The sequence below is a fragment of the Puccinia triticina genome, chromosome 7A (assembly GCF_026914185.1).
Source record: "Puccinia triticina chromosome 7A, complete sequence".
Classification (NCBI taxonomy): domain Eukaryota; kingdom Fungi; phylum Basidiomycota; class Pucciniomycetes; order Pucciniales; family Pucciniaceae; genus Puccinia; species Puccinia triticina.
In genome coordinates, this window is record NC_070564.1 from 1951763 (window position 1) to 1969399 (window position 17637).

The 17637-nt window shown below is 50.2% G+C and overlaps 1 protein-coding gene across 1 annotated transcript; it reads left to right on the forward strand.

Annotated features, from left to right (window-relative positions):
* Nucleotides 1-371: 371 nt before the first annotated feature.
* On the forward strand, nucleotides 372-4281 carry PtA15_7A232 (uncharacterized protein; the record flags this gene model as incomplete). The annotated part of the gene is made up of 3 exons (XM_053170818.1): nucleotides 372-382; nucleotides 2560-2679; nucleotides 4047-4281. The coding sequence occupies 3 exons, from the start codon at nucleotides 372-374 to the stop codon at nucleotides 4279-4281; spliced, it is 366 nt and encodes a 121-aa protein (XP_053022061.1).
* Nucleotides 4282-17637: the final 13356 nt, after the last annotated feature.

Sequence of the window (17637 nt, forward strand, 5' to 3'; positions counted from 1 at the left end):
TGATGTCAGTGCAATGTCAACACTGAGCTCACCCCCAAGTCATGTCTATCCTCATGCAATGGTCATTGCCATCTGTGAAAGAGGGATGCTGAAGCAATTTCTCAGCAAGCCTGAACTCAGGAGAATGTCCTGTTGATTTTATGTTTACCATTAGTCCAGTCCAATTTGATTCCCAACTTCTGTCCCTCTTTCATTGATGATTTAACACTTTGTTCTTGTTCCTGTGACGTTATTTGATGCTACAGCTCTGTCAAAGCAATGATCCTGGTGCTGTATGTGGTTTATTTGGGTGGGGCAGCAGAATTCTGGGGGAAAACACCATCCACATGTATGAGGTTGGTAGGAATCCTTGTGCTCCCTTCTGGATCATAATGTCTGCCCTGTAAGCAAAAGACAATAGGTTGATGCAGAGGTGGCAAGACAAGAAGGTCACACCCAAAATGAAGTCAAAGCAGGATTCACAATTTTCCTTTCCAACAATAAAACAATTTGTTCAAACCTCCAGGGGCAGCTTCTGGAAATGGAAATTCCAGTCAAGATGTTCTACTGCACATGGGTTCACAACCTGTACCCTAAATTGAAGATGATCATTGTCATTGGGGAGCAAGGAACATCATTACTCAACCAATGAAAGGTAGTTTGGCTGAATCTGTAGCCCTGGAGGCCTCATTTGTGATCCTCCCAAGACTGTCCGCAAGGAAGGTGGATATTAATTTCCACCCATTCACATCCTGCCCTCCAGCGGCACGGGTTCTGTTGATTATCTGCCCCGCTGCCATAAGGAATCCACCACAAAAGTACATCTAAACCAACCACTGTTTTTTGCAGAGGAAGCCGATGGGGTGGTTACACTCACTTCCACATGAACTCATTGAGATGAATTAGCAAAAGGGGCAGGTAGTATGACTTGCGCTGAAACGATCACAGGCAATTCCCCACAGCGGACCTGCACAGCTTCAGATGTGAAGGTTTGAACTGTATATGAGGGCAAATCCTTCAAGCAACAGAGAGATATGTCTCCACAACCTCCCTTCTGTAGAACTCCTGTGTATGCTTGTTTGTGCCCACATCAGATCTTAGACACATAAGTATGTTTGTCTGGAGGCCCAGAAGTCTGTTTGGCTGCTTACACAACCAAACACCTTAGTTAATGGTCCCAAAAGCATGTTCTTGAAGCGTGCTAATTGGGACCAGCCAAGACAGAGGGGTTTGATGTAAAAGAAAACATGAAGAGAAGGAATTGATGCAGAACTGCCTAGTCGACCGTTACGATCGCCACCTCCGAATCTGATTGCCCAGCTGGCATGAGAAACACCTACTGCCTTGGGCAATTCAGTGCCCCAATTCCAGATTCTCACATCGCTGCCCGAACTGATACCCCACAGATGGCCTTCCTGCAACGAGGGCGCGTTCGGGTCCATGTTTATTGAACACCACAAGAAAAATTAGGAGATATCAGTGCAAGAGCAAGCGAACACCTTGGGCCTTTACTAGGTCCAATCTCGACCTGTTCGGCTCCTGTGGCCAGTCGCGAGATTTCACCGGACGATCTGAATCTCATGAAGGTCAAGATTTTTGTGGTGAACCATCACCGAGTGCAATCGGAGGTCTGGGGTTGTGTTTTCAGCCGCTCTGAACATGTTGACCGTATCCAAGCCGCTTTTGCAGCAGCAGGCGTTGAGCTGACCCCGATTTGGAACTACAATCCGAGTCTGTTCTTCGACATCCCACATTACTGTTGTGAGGAGGGCGTAGATAGGAAGGACGACCAACCTTGCCTAGCGGCGGCTTTGCGGAATTGCCATACCAACCTCAAACCTCATCAGCTGACTGCGCTTGATTTCCTCCGAAAAAACGAGGCCGGCAACAACGATGCAATGTTGCTGTGGAATCATCCAAGTCTATTAAAACCAGAGTTTTGTGGAAAAAAAATTCAAGGGTTTCTTCTATTTTTTATCTACAAAATAACAAAGAAAGGGTTTTCCCTATCTTTTGATCACAAAAAAGCAAAAAAAGGCTTCCCCTATCTGAGGAAAGCCTCCACAAAAAACACAACCTAGCCTAACACCAGCCAAAGCTGCTGCACCCAGGCACATACTGCCGCCCAACTCACCGGATGGGTCAAACAGTATGTAAGGAAGGCCCCCAGCAGCGCGGTGGCAATCTGCTAAGTGGGGGCCAGCTCTTTAACCCCCCAGGCTGTGCAAATGCATATGCAGCAGCGGGGGAGCATGAGACGCACTGCCAGCTGGAATTACAGCAAAAACGGATGCGCCTGGGGGGAGAACCTGACTGGCCAGCTTGCGGCCTTATATAGCCGAGCCCCCGCGGGCCTCTGGCTTTGAGTTCGAGTTACTCCTGGGGTTCACAACCAACGCCACGGCAACAGCGCCCGAAACACCGCCATGGCGAAAAATACATACCACTGCCATGGAAACAATGCATACCAGTACTAAACAAACACCGCCGCTACAGGTAACTGAGCAGGGTATGTGCCTCTGTCTCAATTCAGCAAAAATCTGTGTATGACTTTGAAGCTGACGTTCGCGAAACACGTAGGGCAGGTGAAAAAGAACGTAGATTCTCTTTCTCCTCGACATCCTCCTCAACCCTGATCGGCATGCGCACGAAGCGGAAGAAGACGACGACGGTGGGGCATGAGAGTCACTGGCAGAAAGAGTACAAGGAGCGGAAGCGATGGAACTGGCTGGACATGAGCGCCACTCCGCGGTGTAAGACTCAAAAGGTGTTGTGAGACCCTTTTGCTGAATGGCGAAAGGTATGGATGAGGTGCAAGCTCTGCCTTTCTGTATATCAGAAAACAAGACCACCAAGCTAAGCTTGGCAGTTTTATTCAGTGATAAGGATATGTTCAGAGATGAAGAGTATAGTTGGATTGTATGGTGGAAAGTTCTGAGTGTCTAAGAAACAGATGAGATGTCTGAAATGGGCAGAAAATACTGATGACTTGGACGGGGCTTGAACCCAGGTCCTTGAGCAGAGGGTATATAAAGTGAAAAAGAGAAGGTCAAGGTTTGAAAGCTATGCTTCCACCAGGATTGGAACCCAGTACCTTGAGAGGCTTGTGAAAGGTTTGTGAAATCAACTATGAGTGTGAATTGCAAGTAACTGTGATATGTATGTGTAATAAATAACTGTGACAGGTGAGTAGATGGATGATGGGAGCCAGATGGCATGAGGGAGGAAACAACTGGCAGGCAGAGGCCTCCTTATATAGTAAACTGAGAAGGGGTCTAACTTCTAGGGGGTTACATGAGTTTCATATGTATGCAATATCAAAACAGTGGCCAACTTGTGGTTGAGTGGAATAAAAGGAAGGAAATAAAAGAAACAAAGGAATTCAATATGAGGTATTCAATATCCTATGCAAAGTATCCTCGAGATGAGTTGTGTGTGAAATCATATGTGAAATACTCTGTGAACTGTCCCGGACTAGCAGGTGAAAGGTGTGATCCGTGTATCTTCTGATCCAGTAGAGATAGGAAGGTGGTTCCAGTTGGTGAATAGGGGTTATTTTGGCCGTAGATTCCATTTCTGCCGTCCATTTTTTGCTATCTTGAGGCATGTAGAGAGTACAAATAAAAGTTTTGATTTTCTCCTACAAACACAGGAATAACGACTACAGCGGCGCCCGCTGTGGGCCTTGGAGTCTGAGGAGGCCCACTTGGCCAGGAGGCCGACAAGGAGGAAGGCGGATGGGAGTCCGGATACGTCAACGGGCGCGCTCAAGAGGCCAGCTCCTGACCATCACCTCTGTCCCAAGAGAAATACCGAGCTTGTCGCTCCAGCTGATCATTATAGTCCCCTGTCCCTGCAGGCTGTTATGTCCCCGGACCAGTACTTGAATCCAGCCCGCTATCATCATAGGCTTGATGATGATGATGATGATGGGGCCGCTCACGAAGAACGAGATGTCTTTAATTTCTGGTCATCCAAAAAGAGAAGTTCAGTCCCACAGCCGTCCTCCAATCCCCCACACCAACCATCCATACGTATCCTGATTCTGATGTGTTGGTTTCATGTAGTCACAAATATCCAGCAGCCGAGCAACAAGGTCTTGTTCTCGGCCCTTGTCCATCCAACAACGGGGCCCGGCGGCCACCCGGCGAATTTTGTGTCTTTGAATATCTATCTCAGACCGCTGCCGTCAACCTTCACCCCACTTGCGCTGACCGAACTATGCATGTCCGTGGTCCCCTGCTGGTCAACAACCTGAAGGCCGCCGGCGTCAACAAGCCCGCTCCCAGATTGTCTCCCTGATAGCAAAGGACTCCCTGCCCCGGCTCAAGTTCAACTGCTTGATGGTTGAATGACTAATAAAAACACACATCTTTCATCAAGTTCACTTTTGTATCAACATGACAAACAGGGGGCCGCATCGCCCGCCCAGGCCACTTTCAACTCAGGACCGACTCGGTGGGTCGGATATATTCTGTTTCATACCTGGCAGGCGAAAAATTTTATCTTCGTGTTTTGCTCCTCGATGTCAGAGGAGCCACTTCATTTGAAGACTTGAGGAGAGTGGATGGAGTTCTTTTTGAAAACTACCAGGCAGCTTGTAATGGACAAGGCCTGCTGGCTAACGATTCACTCTACGACTTAGCAATGACGGAAGCTGGATTGGTGCAGTCGGGATATCAGCTTACTCAGATGTTCGCAATCATCTGCGTACACTCGCCGCCATCCGGTGCAAATGTACTCTTTGAAAGCCATGTCGACAACCTCACCGACGATATGATGCAGGTTGATATGTCAAGACGTAATAGCCAACAGCTGAGAATGGATGAACGGCGACTTTTCGACTGGAAGCGATGATAATAAGCATGGGATCAACACTTCAAGCCTGTGGTATTAATATCAGCCTACTAGAGATCAAGGCGGCTGCGCCGCTGTACTCTTAGGGCTCAAACACTACCCTATACACCTGTGTCAAAAATCAGTTTAACTCAAAGGAAACCCCAGACCAAAAACCTTCTTGCCCGGTGCCTGCAAGTGGTTAAATTTGTACCTATTTACCAGAAATATTTGCTAATGAGGTATTCATGGGCACATAAATTAGCCACTTGCCCATGAAGTTTCTGTTAGAATTCAAATAGTCTATTCTGCTCACTGTCTAAAGTAGATCTTGTAATTACATCCTGCTTATCTTGTGCTGTCCTGTTAACTGTCCCTTTGAGCAGTCCATTTCACCATCCAGTCTATCTCCTATGTTATCTCATCTTATCCTGTTCTGTTCTGTGTCCAGATATTTCTAGCCCCCCTTTTGATCATCTTGTTGGGGGAAGGGATAAACAGTTTCTCAGGCTAAGCAACAAATGGTTTTAACAAGGTTTCACTAACACTTTCAAAATGAGTAGTACATGAACCCTCCTATTTTCTTAATCTTCAATTGTTTATCATAAATACCTAAAAATATACTTTGCTAACACCAGGATTTGTAAAAAACCCAAATTAATCCCACTCATTCTGCTTGCCCCAGGTGGACCTGCAGACGTGTTCAATATAGCATCGTCAGCAGCAGCACTGGACCACCATCAGCCCAAGCTATTCACCCTGGACCCGGCTCACTCCTCTGACCACAGCCCGCCCAAAGAGCTGCTTGCTGGTCCCAGCGGCAGAGTCTCATCCCCCAACAACAACAGCAACAACGAGGTAGATGAGTATTCTGAGAATGAGAACTTCAGGATCCTCAGCATTAAGGTGATGCTTGAAGAGGAAGATCAAGCTTCCTTGGGCGCCTGTAAAGGTACATAAACCTGTCCCCGCATCTTGCGGATTCTTTGTGCCAAAACTGTGCCCTGCCTCCTTCCTGTGCTTAGGTACATAACTCATCTATTTGTGTATTGACGGTTTTTAGGGTTTGGCTTCTGTTTATGGAACTCATCCGAGGCGTCTACCTGTTGCATCAAAGGGTTAAGAGCGCATGGATACCAGGCGAGCTATGCCGTATGTGACGTCCTTTGCCCCTGCCAAGAAAAACAAACCAGAGGCTTGTTTTGGGGGTTTTGACTGACGGATATATCCCGGGCACAGTGCAAAAGCTCAAGGGGCATGCTTGCCAGTCTTGTCAACCCCACAAGCGCAAAATTATATCTCTCCAACTTGCCCTTCCATTCAGGCAAGGAAGACGTCAAGGCTCTGTTTGGGACCATGCCAATTGCCTCCGTTTGTTGATCATCAGCAAACACTTTTTTCTTTTTTTTGTAGTCTCAATTTTTTGTTTTCCAGGATCGACTCTTGCGCAATTGGGATGATGAAGCCGTCGGATCTGGCGCAAGTCAAGGTGGGCGTTCAATTTTTCAGGTAAGACAGGACACCCGGTTCCGATTGCCCAGCTTGCCAGACATTTACTCCTGTGGTAACGGGTGTGTTCCAGGTTGGCGTGTTGCGCTGATGCCTTGCGCTTCGTCCAGCTGTTACATGGGATGCCGATCCCGGGGACAAAGTGTCATGAAGATGGCTCAGGTTATACTGGAGTTGAAGTGAGCTTCTCCTAAGGAACTGTCAAATCATACATAAATTAGTTTGGTGGCATAGATTACACAACAAAAGACCCAAAATAGTTTTTGACTTGAAATCATAGTTCACTTCATTTCAACTGGATTATAACTGGGAATTGATGTCATGAGTATACTATGTAGACATTTTTTGGGGGGAATTAAGAAGGTGTTGTTTTCAAGATTAATACATTGAAATAAAAATGTGAGCACCTTGAATATTCAAATTTGACACAAGAAGGCAACAAACAATTCAACTTGGAACTTTCACACTCATTTGAATGGATATAGTGATTCAGAAGCAATTTTGGCCAAGCCCCAGATGTTTTGTGAGTAACCAGAGGTTTCCTGAGGATAGGTGTGCTGGTAGAAACCTTATATTTGCTGCCATTTTTGGTTTGAATTGTCAGGGTGTGCTGTGGACAGTTTGTAGAGGATATAATATGTGTTTATATGATCCTGGTAAAGTACTATTTTGATATTTTTATGCCTTGTATCTTGCTGATATTACCTTGATCCACAGGGTATTGGAGGAGGGATTTAAGACAGGGGGAGCAGCTGAACCATGGGTTTGCAGCGGCGAAGCCGCCTTGGCCTCTAGTCCTACTAATTACTGGATTTGCAGGAATATTGAACAGCCGGGTATCAACACAGCCAAAAACACAACTCCGAACACGTCCCAAGGGTCAATACTTGCCGACGACATGGGTTTGGGAAAGACTTTGACAACCCTAGCTTATATTCTTGCGACTGAAGATTTGGCGGCGGAATATTACTGGGGCGATTGGATACACCAATCACCAGCGACCTTGGTTGTTTGCCCTCTGGCTACGCTATCCAATTGGGAGCATGAAATCCGGCTCCACTTTAAGGGTCAGGCAATCACCTACAAGGTGTTCCACGGGAAGGATCGGAAGCAGATAAGTCGGCAGGACCTCCAATCTGTCCTGGTAGTTCTCACAACCTACGAGATGATTGGAGAAAGTGGGAATAGGTTGCATGCAAACCAGTTCACAATTGAATCACTCGACATGTGTTGGTTCAGGATTGTCCTAGACAAAGCACAGTGAGTGTGATAGGCTTTAATACAGAAGTAGCTCACACAAAAACCCTTGCTGATGATAATCATAGTCTCATGAGGAATCCCAGGGCAACCCAAACGCACAATATCCGGCAACTTGAATCAAAGTTTTGCATCTGTTTAACCGGGACACCAGTTCAGAATCGCTTGACAGACCTGCAAAGTTTGATCACTGGTTTAAAGCTTGCGCCATGGGACGATGAACAGATCTGGCAACGATGCCTGATTCCCCAGATGAAGGTTGGGGCACCCAAGGCTATCAAGAGTCTGACACAACTAATGGAATTGGTCTGCCTCCGAAGGACAAAGGATGTTATTTTGAACCTACCGAATAAAGTAGAACATGCCGTGGTGGTAAGATGTAGCTTGCGGTGGGAGCCATTTTTGCTTGATTTGCATGCAAGATTCATCCGCATGTTTGGAAGACTACGCACATCTGGGGAGCACTGGGACCCTGCCGAGTTTTTTTGTCAGTTGACCATGCTTTGCCAATTTTGCAATCATCCAATATTCGCACGCGCCGAGCTTCCTGTCCAAACGACCTGGCTATGGCAGGATTCTGGAAAGGTTATCCTCTTGGTTGAAAGTATCCGAAACTTCTTGAGAGGAGCTCGAGGGATTCAACACCCAAAGGCAGTTGTGTTTTCCAGCTTCGTTGGATTTTTGAGGATGTGAGTGAAACGTTTAGCTGAAATTCTTAATGTCTCACATGCTGAAGTCTAGTTTCTCATTTTGGTAGCATTGGCAGGGCTATCAAAGAGAATCAGATAGGATACACTTGGCTCACAGGGGACCTCAGTGTGCAAAAGCGTGACAACAACCTGAACGAATTCAGAAGCGACAACAGCTGCAATGTTCTGTTGGCTTCTATTCAGGCAGCGGGAGTGGGGATTGATTTGCAATGTGCACAGAATGTGTACATGATGGCAAGTGCTGATCATTATCTTACAGAATTCCAAAAAAGCTGATGTGGCTCATGACATTCTAGGAACCAAGTTGGAATCCTGCAGCTGAATTTCAGGCTATAGATCGGCTGTATTGCTTGGGTCAGACAGAGGAAGTGTGGGTCTATTGGTACTATACGGAAAGTAGCTTGGAGTTGAACATATATCAATTCCAGAGAAGGAAAGGGGAGTTGGCTATGTAAGTGGTTTTTCTGAGTACCTCAGGTTGGTCAATTGGAGCACTGACTGGAATCGGCACAAAGGTTAAGTGTACCCACCGGAGGAAACGAAGAATACGAATGTGCTCAGCTGCTGATGAAAAACATGATGGATTGAGAGAAACTCACCTGAACCTCAGGACTTCAGCACAATCCATTAAGATCGGGCCACAAAACTTGATCTTGTGCGTTAAGGAGCTCCCTTTGAGAGTTGGAAAGTGTGGACAAGTATTGAGGAGCGTAGCAATTGACGGGTAAGCTGCGCGGCACGTGTTTGAAGCCGTTGTACGGGGCTGAGTTGGAAGCCTGTCTGCGTGATTCAAGAATGAAGTTATGTGAATGGATTCGTCCGTAGGTGCTGATTTTTTTCTGGACGTAAATCCCATCCAGCTGTGCAGCAAGCAGGCTAAATTCCTCGGATCTCCAGGACATGGGCACCTTGACTAGGTGGCGAGGGAGTGTGGTTTTGGTCTCAGAAGTAGATTTGATGTTGTCAAAAAGTGACTAGAGATCGCCAAGTGGACCCGCGGGCGGGTACCCGGCACCCGCGGGCGGGTACCCGCCACATGGCCTCGGGTACCCGCGCGCGGGTGCCGTGTACGGGTCCGGGTGCGGGATTTCGGGAAAAAAAGCACCAGGTACCCGGATACCCGCCAAAAATACCCGCGGCAGGCGGGTCTTCCAGGTACCCGGGTACCCGCTGTTACGGCCACCAAGGGGGTTGATTCCTCCAGATGACCGGGACAGATCCTGGTCACCAAGGGGAATCAGCCCTCTCAATGACCGGGACAGACCCCGGTCATCGAGAGGAATTCAGCCCTCTCGATGACCGGGATCTGCCTTGGTCATTGGGAGGAATCAACCCTCTTGATGACCGGAACAGATCCTGGTCATTGGGAGGAATCAACCCTCTTGATGACCAGGACAAACCCCGGTCATTGAGAGGAATTGAACCATCTAGGTGACCGGGACAGATCCCGGTCATCAAGGGGAATCAGCCCTCTCGATGACCGGGACAGAGCCCGGTCATCGAGAGAAGACAACACTCTCGATGACCGGGACAGGACCCGGTCATGGAGAGGAAACAACCCTCTCAATGACCAGGCTCTATCCCGGTCATCAACAGGACCCGGTCATCGAGAGGGTTGTTTCCTCTTGATGACTGGGACAGACCCCGGTCATCAAGAGGAAACAAGCCTCTCGATGAGCGGGGTCTATCCCAGTAATCAAGAGGGTTGTTTCCTCCCGATGACCAGGATCTGTCCCGGTCATTGAGAGGAAACAACCCATGGCCTCGGGTACCCGCGCGCGGGTGCCGTGTACGGGTCCGGGTGCGGGATTTCGGGAAAAAAAGCACCAGGTACCCGGATACCTGCCAAAAATACCCGCGGCAGGCGGGTCTTCCAGGTACCCGGGTACCCGCTGTTACGGCCACCGAGGGGGTTGATTCCTCGAGATGACCGGGACAGATCCTGGTCACCAAGGGGAATCAGCCCTCTCGATGAGCGGGACAGACCCCGGTCATCAAGAGGAATTCAGCCCTCTCGATGACCGGGATCTGCCTTGGTCATCGGGAGGAATCAAACCTCTCGATGACCAGAACAGATCCTGGTCATTGGGAGGAATCAACCCTCGTGATGACCAGGACAAACCCCGGTCATTGAGAGGAATTGAACCATCTAGGTGACCGGGACAGATCCCGGTCATCAAGGGGAATCAGCCCTCTCGATGACCGGGACAGAGCCCGGTCATCGAGAGAAGACAACACTCTCGATGACCGGGACAGGACCCGGTCATGGAGAGGAAACAACCCTCTCGATGACCGGGACAGAACCCGGTCATGGAGAGGAAACAACCCTCTCGATGACCGGGCTCTATCCCGGTCATCGACAGGACCCGGTCATCGAGAGGGTTGTTTCCTCTTGATGACTGGGACAGACCCCGGTCATCAAGAGGAAACAAGCCTCTCGATGAGCGGGGTCTATCCCGGTAATCGAGAGGGTTGTTTCCTCCCGATGACCAGGATCTGTCCCGGTCATCGAGAGGAAACAACCCTCCCGATGACTGGGATAGACCCCGGTCATCGAGTGAGGGTGTTGGATAAAAAAAAGATCTATCCCGGTCATCGAGAGGGTTGTTTCCTCCCGATGACCAGGCCGATCTGTCCCGGTCATCGAGAGGAAACAACCCTCCCGATGACTGGGATAGACGGTCATCAAGTGAGGGTGTTGGATAAAAAAAATAGCACAAGTACCCGTGGTACCCGAAAAAAGTACCGCCGGTACCCGCCTGCGGGTGCCATGTACGGGTACGGGTGTCTGAAAATCACAAAAAACACTGCGGGTACCCGGACACGCGGCGGGTACCCGGGTCCACTTGGCGATCTCGCCGGGAGGGGAAGTGATGCGAGAGTCTCCTGACGGTGTTGCTGAACCTAGCCGTCAGCAGGAGCAGGTATATCAAGATTCAATACATGTAGTCACAGGAATATGAGATGAAGCAAAATCCTACTGTAAGCTCGTGACCGAGCTTCACTGATCTGAGCGTCTTGGGAGGTCTCAACGGGGCACGGTACAAGGTCAAACCTTGGAGGGAAACACTTCTGGAACCTAACTAGGGATGCATTTCAACTAGTCCAGGGGAAGTGTCAGTACTTCCCTCCTATTTACAATTTTAAAGATGAAGAAGAGGAAATGCTCACCTAGTCCAGGGGAAGTGTCAGTACTTCCCTGCTGGACTAGGAGGGCGCGGGTCGACGGGGTCTAAGAACTCGGTTCGAGGTGATTTGGTGACATCCTCGTGACTCCTTTGGTGAGGTCGCGGGGCGTGAGCTCACATCCTCCCCTCCTATAAGACTGGTGGAGGGGCTCAACAGGGTGGGTAGTGGACTGGTAGGCGGGAGAGGTGGTTCGTTGTCGGGACTGGCTGAGGTGGTCGTGGGATTCTTTGGCGGGGTTTCAAGCGGTGACGGAGGTGAAGGTTGGCGTTCGACAAATTCTTTGACTTTTGAGATGTGGAAGACCGGGTGTCGTCGATCGCCCGGTGGCAGCTGTAATTCGATGTTTTGGCCATGGTTGGAAACATTAATTATACGGTATGGTCCCTCGAACCGCGGCTTCAGCTTGTCCGTTCCCGGTTGGTGTCTGTCGCGCCAGTCGGCCGAGTTGAGCCACGCCTTACATCCTTGTACGAGTGGCTCGCGGTCTTTGCGTCTTTTATTGTGGTGTGTTGCCTGTCTGATACGGCTAACCCACAGGGCGTCTCGGGCGTCGGCCCAGCTGCTCTCGCGCAATTTCAGCCAGTTGTCTAGAGCGGGGATTGGGTTGTCGTCTGGCGGTAAGGACGGAAAAAGACGTGGTCGTCGTCCGAAGACGAGTGCGAATGGGCTCATACCCGTTGCCCCATTCGTCGCGCTGTTTATTGCGAACTCAACCGCAGGTATGGCTTCTAACCACTTGCTGTGTTTTTTGATTGTTGTCGAGCGTAGGATTTGTCCGACCGTTTTGTTTGTGCGTTCGCTTCGACCGTCCGCCTGCGGGTGGAAAGATGAGGTCATGTGGAAGTTAATTTTCATCCTTGCCATCAGAGCCTTCCAGAACTTGGATGTCCAAGACTTGTCGCGGTCACTAATGATCGAACGCGGGGCACCGAAGGTGGCAGTCCAACCACTGAAGAACCGGGAGGCTACTTTCTCCGCTGAGTCCGTTTGTAGACAGGGGATGATTTTCGTGAATCCTGACAGGCGGCAGGTGACCGTCAGGATCATATCGTAATGGCTGGATTGTTTCAGCGGGCCTACGAAGTCGATGGCAAGGTCGGATAGTGGTTTTCTGGGAATCGGTGGGGTCAGCATTTTTCCTGTCGGTGCTGTAGTTGGTGCTTTCGTGCGTTGGCATACTTCGCACGAGGAGGTGAACTCTAGTACGTCTTTTGATAGTCGGGGCCAGAAAAAATCGGAGCGTAATTCATCCAGCGTTTTCTGGTGACCCAAGTGACCAAGGCGGTCGTGGGCTTCTTTGATCAACATTTGTCGTACGTTCCCTATCGAGGGAATTATCAAACGACCTTCCAGGAAGAGCAGTCCATCCACGTCCACGCAGTCGTCTCGAAGCGGCAGGGCATTGCGTGCATCCACGCAGAACTTGTCGGTGTCATAGCCTTCGATGATTTTGGCGCGCAGGTCTGCCGAGAGGGCGGTTCCTCCCTCTGTCAATGCTGCTACGCGCGCCACTTCCGCTGACGAAGGTCCTTCCTTGACGTCGGCCTGATCTTTCCTTGATAGGGCGTCCGCTACAGTGTTATCTTCGCCTTTTATGTAATTGAAGTTTAGGTCAAAGTCCGCCAGAAATTCGGTCCATCGAGCTTGTCGGCGGCTGAGATTACGTTGTCGGGGAAGGTGTGTTAGCGAGTGATGGTCGGTCATGACGTTGACTTTCATTCCCAGAAGTAGCATTTTCCACTTTTGCAGTGCGTGTACGACCGCAAGCAATTCTTGCTCATGGACCGGGTAGTTTTGCTCGGCCGATGTCATTTGTCGGGATTCGTAAGCTATAGGCGAGGCCAGTTTCCATTCGGCGCCTTGGAATAGCGCTGCTCCGAGGCCGGAACCACTTGCGTCCGTGAATAACCAGAGTGGATGTTCTGAGTCGAAATCGACGTTCTTCAGGGCGGGTAGGTTTGTCATGATGCGTTTGATGTTTTGAAAGGCTTTCTCTTCAGCCTCCCCCCAATTGAAGGACTCTTTGTCGATTTTTGAGCTTGTTAGAGGGGTGAGCGTGCCGACGTACTTTTCGAGGCCCCAAATGAACTTCTTCATCCATTGGACTGTCCCCAAGAAACGTTTCACACCCTTTGCGGAATGTGGAGACGGCCATTTCTGGATAGCTTCGACCTTGTCATTGTCCGGACGGATGCCTTCTTTTGAGATCCAGTGTCCCAAGAATTTGATCCTTCCTCGGAAGAGCTGGGTCTTCTTGGGGCTACAATACAGGTGCGCCTGCCTGAGGCGTTCGAGGACCGATCGCACATGTTGTTCGTGCTCTTGATGCGAGTTCGAGAAGACTACGATGTCGTCCAGGTAGACAACGCAGACGTTGTTTATAAGATCGCCCAGTGCCTCTTCTAACCGGGCTTGGTGTGTCGCTGGTGCGTTCGTCAGTCCCATTGGCATCACGACCCACTCCATTAACCCCCAAGGTGTCTTCACCGCTGTCAGAGGGATGTCCTCCTCTCGCATTCGCGTTTGAAAGAAGGCATTGGTTTGGTCGAGAATGGAAAAGATTGTTCCCCCGGCGACCATGCGGACCAGCTCGTCTACATTGGGTAACGGTGAGCGATCACGAACCGTGAAACTGTTAAGCCGTCTATAATCGCACACCCACCTAGGCAGAGCTGTAGGGTCCTTTTTTGGAATGATCATGCTTGGCGAAGCGTACTGGCTGGTTGAGCGTCGTATTCGTCCGGCTTCGAGGTGCTGTTTGAGCAATGTCTGCCACGCCGCGAGGTGTTTCTTGGGATACGGGTACTGTTTTTCGTTCACTACTGCGTTTGGGTCAGTCAGAATGATTTTGTGTCGGGTTCTTGACGCTTCAGACTGGATCTGTGTTGGGAAGAAATTTTCCGGGAATTGTCCCGCCTCTTCCGTTTCGTCCGAGACCGCCGGAATGTCTAGGGGAAAAAGGTCTTTGAACTCGAGGAGAACCCGGCGTTCTGAAGACTCGCGGTCGGGTTCCTCCACTGCCGCGGTCACGTAGCTATTCTCTGACGTTCGGGGCGCGTTTCCATGAATCTTGATACCCGATGGTTCGTGTATCAGTGATGATCCGCGAATAGAAACTATGAGGTCGAAGTGAAATAGGAACGGTGTTCCCAGGATAGCGTCGTAGGATCCTAACACCGGGCCGATCCGAAATGAGACTGAGCGGAATTCGACCAGGGCGTCCTGGGTCGTTAGATCGCCAACGACGTATTCTTTCAATAATAGAGGTGTGGAAAGGGGTGTTTTCATTGCTAGGTGGACCCGTGTTGGCGTTGCGAGCGGTAATGAGGGTAGATTCGAGGCGTCTGCGGCCTCCCGAGAAATTAAATTGATTTCTGATCCCGTGTCAATTAGAATCCGGACGAGGGATTCCCTTAACTTCATCGTTAAGATCACGCGGGCCGGGGGTCGGGATTGATTGGATTGCGATGAGATACCAGTGTGTGATGGTGCGAGGGTGCGTGGGCGAGGGGCGAGGGTGCGTTGGCGAGGGGCGAGGGTGCGGTCATCTTGCGATGCCGTCGAAGTCAGGTTCAAGAAAAAAAAAGTGTAAGCTCGTGACCGAGCTTCACTGATCTGAGCGTCTTGGGAGGTCTCAACGGGGCACGGTACAAGGTCAAACCTTGGAGGGAAACACTTCTGGAACCTAACTAGGGATGCATTTCAACTAGTCCAGGGGAAGTGTCAGTACTTCCCTCCTATTTACAATTTTAAAGATGAAGAAGAGGAAATGCTCACCTAGTCCAGGGGAAGTGTCAGTACTTCCCTGCTGGACTAGGAGGGCGCGGGTCGACGGGGTCTAAGAACTCGGTTCGAGGTGATTTGGTGACATCCTCGTGACTCCTTTGGTGAGGTCGCGGGGCGTGAGCTCACACCTACCTGCACCCAAATCTTAGTTTTGCTTTGCAATTGCTTCTTCTTTAATTTTTGCGCAGGTGAAAATCGGCCAAGTCTGAGGCCTTCCTGCCTGCCAATGAACCAACGATGAAGCAAGCCGAGTTGGATTGAGGGTTGGCAAGCCTCAACCGGATCCATATAGAAAACTGCAAATGCACCTGCGTTGTACGCATTTCACCAGTGTTTCAGAACGAATTTTGCCAAGAGCTGGTTCCAGTGGCTATCCCATGGATGATCCCATGCAAATGTGAGAGCTGGAAAGTTAGAGGTAGAAAGGTCTTGACAGAAGATGTTTCTGAAGAGTGGATGGATTGTCTGAGATTTGATGCGGAGCGCTTCTTCTGGAATTGGATCTATGGTGTGGATGAGGATTGATTCAGGCATATTTGAGCCTATGTGGAATTCATGGACAGAGGGTCGAAGCTGCCAATCATCAGATACGGGTTTCTTGGGCGAAGTTGACATGTTGAGCAGAGTCCTGAGGAAGGCAGCCATGCCCCGAGAGCAGGGGGAATTTGAGTTGGGGAGTAGTGTTGAATAAATTGCGTTGATTTTGGCGACTCTGTCTGGCGGTTTCCCATCACGAAAAACGGGGGTGGATAATGACATGGTCAGACCAGGCGGAGGTTTGCGGGTTGATGTGGACAACACGGACAGAACACAACATTATATATCACCATCTCCTATCGTTCAGGGGCTGAGCCAAGAAAGGGCAGTCTGGCAAGCTTGGCATGAATGGGGTCACAACGGCCAGCTTGCACAGTGATGAGGTGTGACTTGAGTTGTTTGGCCGTGAAGGGGCACGCGCATTGCGGGGCAGTGTGTGCATGGGGGCAAGTGTCCACCATGACGTTCGGCCGAACATCATGGTGGACAGTCACAGGCTTAGCAACAGATGGGAGCTTCTTGCGCCGGGCTGCGGCTCCGCCGCACCCTGGTGACAGGAAATCTGCGCAAGGAACCTACGCAAAGGATGTGGGGGCTGGCACGTTGCACCCAGGGAGCTGTGGCAGGTGCGGGGACCGGCCTGAATTTCCCCTCAAGCTAAACATCCGCACCCGCACGGACCTGTACAGGCTGGTACCCGGGTGCAGGTTGCAGGTGGCAGGTACCCGCATGCACCCGGAAACGGATGCAACACATGTCGAATCACATCGGCTTGCGCTACCATGTGGCGGTCGTCTGTCCGTTTGCATGCAAACGGAAGGAGGGGTGATGTGCCGTTCTGCCAAGCGGACAGGACAGTACCAGCTCTCTCGTATGTGAACAGGCAAGGCAGACACCGTCTTCCCCGTTCTAGCCTCGTCTGTCCTGTCATCGTTGATCCATTTGTTTGAATGCAAACAGACAGCACGGTTATGATGTGGTGCCCGTCCTGTCTGTTTGCATGCAAATGGATAGGACGGTACGCATATGTACATATGCAGCCTGTCTTGTCTGCAAAGAGACAAGGCTCACACACTATTGTGCATGTACAGGCTTGATCCTTGTCGGCCCGTTCACACAGAGGAACAAGTGGGCGGCCACGGACCAGACGGGAAGTTGTGCCGTGGTGCCTGCCCTGTTTTGCATGTAAACAGTCAGCACAGTGGAGCTGTCTTTTCTGTAAACAGACAACGATGAAATACATTTCAGCCTTGTCTGACATGGTGATCTGTTTTGTCCGTTTTCGTGCCAAAGGACAGGACAACACCTTCTCAGTAGCATTAGCAGTTGGGCGCGGGTCTCTAGGCGGGTACTTTGACGGGTACCCGCCGATGTTTTTGCTTACGTGGCGCCTAGTAAGCCCTGGCAGATCTAGGGGATGTCCACCCTGACGTTCGGCCGAACGTCGGGGTGGACAGCCTCATATTGCATGTCACCAGGACATCTCCACGAGAATTGCCGCAGTGCTGCACTATCTCCTACATACTAATACCGCCCATGACGGAACTAGTCACATCATTAAGTGCCCCATCATGCTCCAGCGTATCAGTTCCTCTCCCACCCGTCCGAAGAAAGCGGCAACCAACATCCAGGACAAATACCAGGTGTGCAAGAATCTGCACACGGGTTGTAGAATTTGCTACAAAGCCACAGACCAAGGTTTCTCCCAATCCTAAAGACACAACCCACCACTGGCCATGCTAGGGTAACTCCATGCGGCACAACTCAGTTCTGTGAACAGACGTGGTGAACATGCAATGACCCCAACCACAGGAAGCTGGCTTTGTGCACCTGA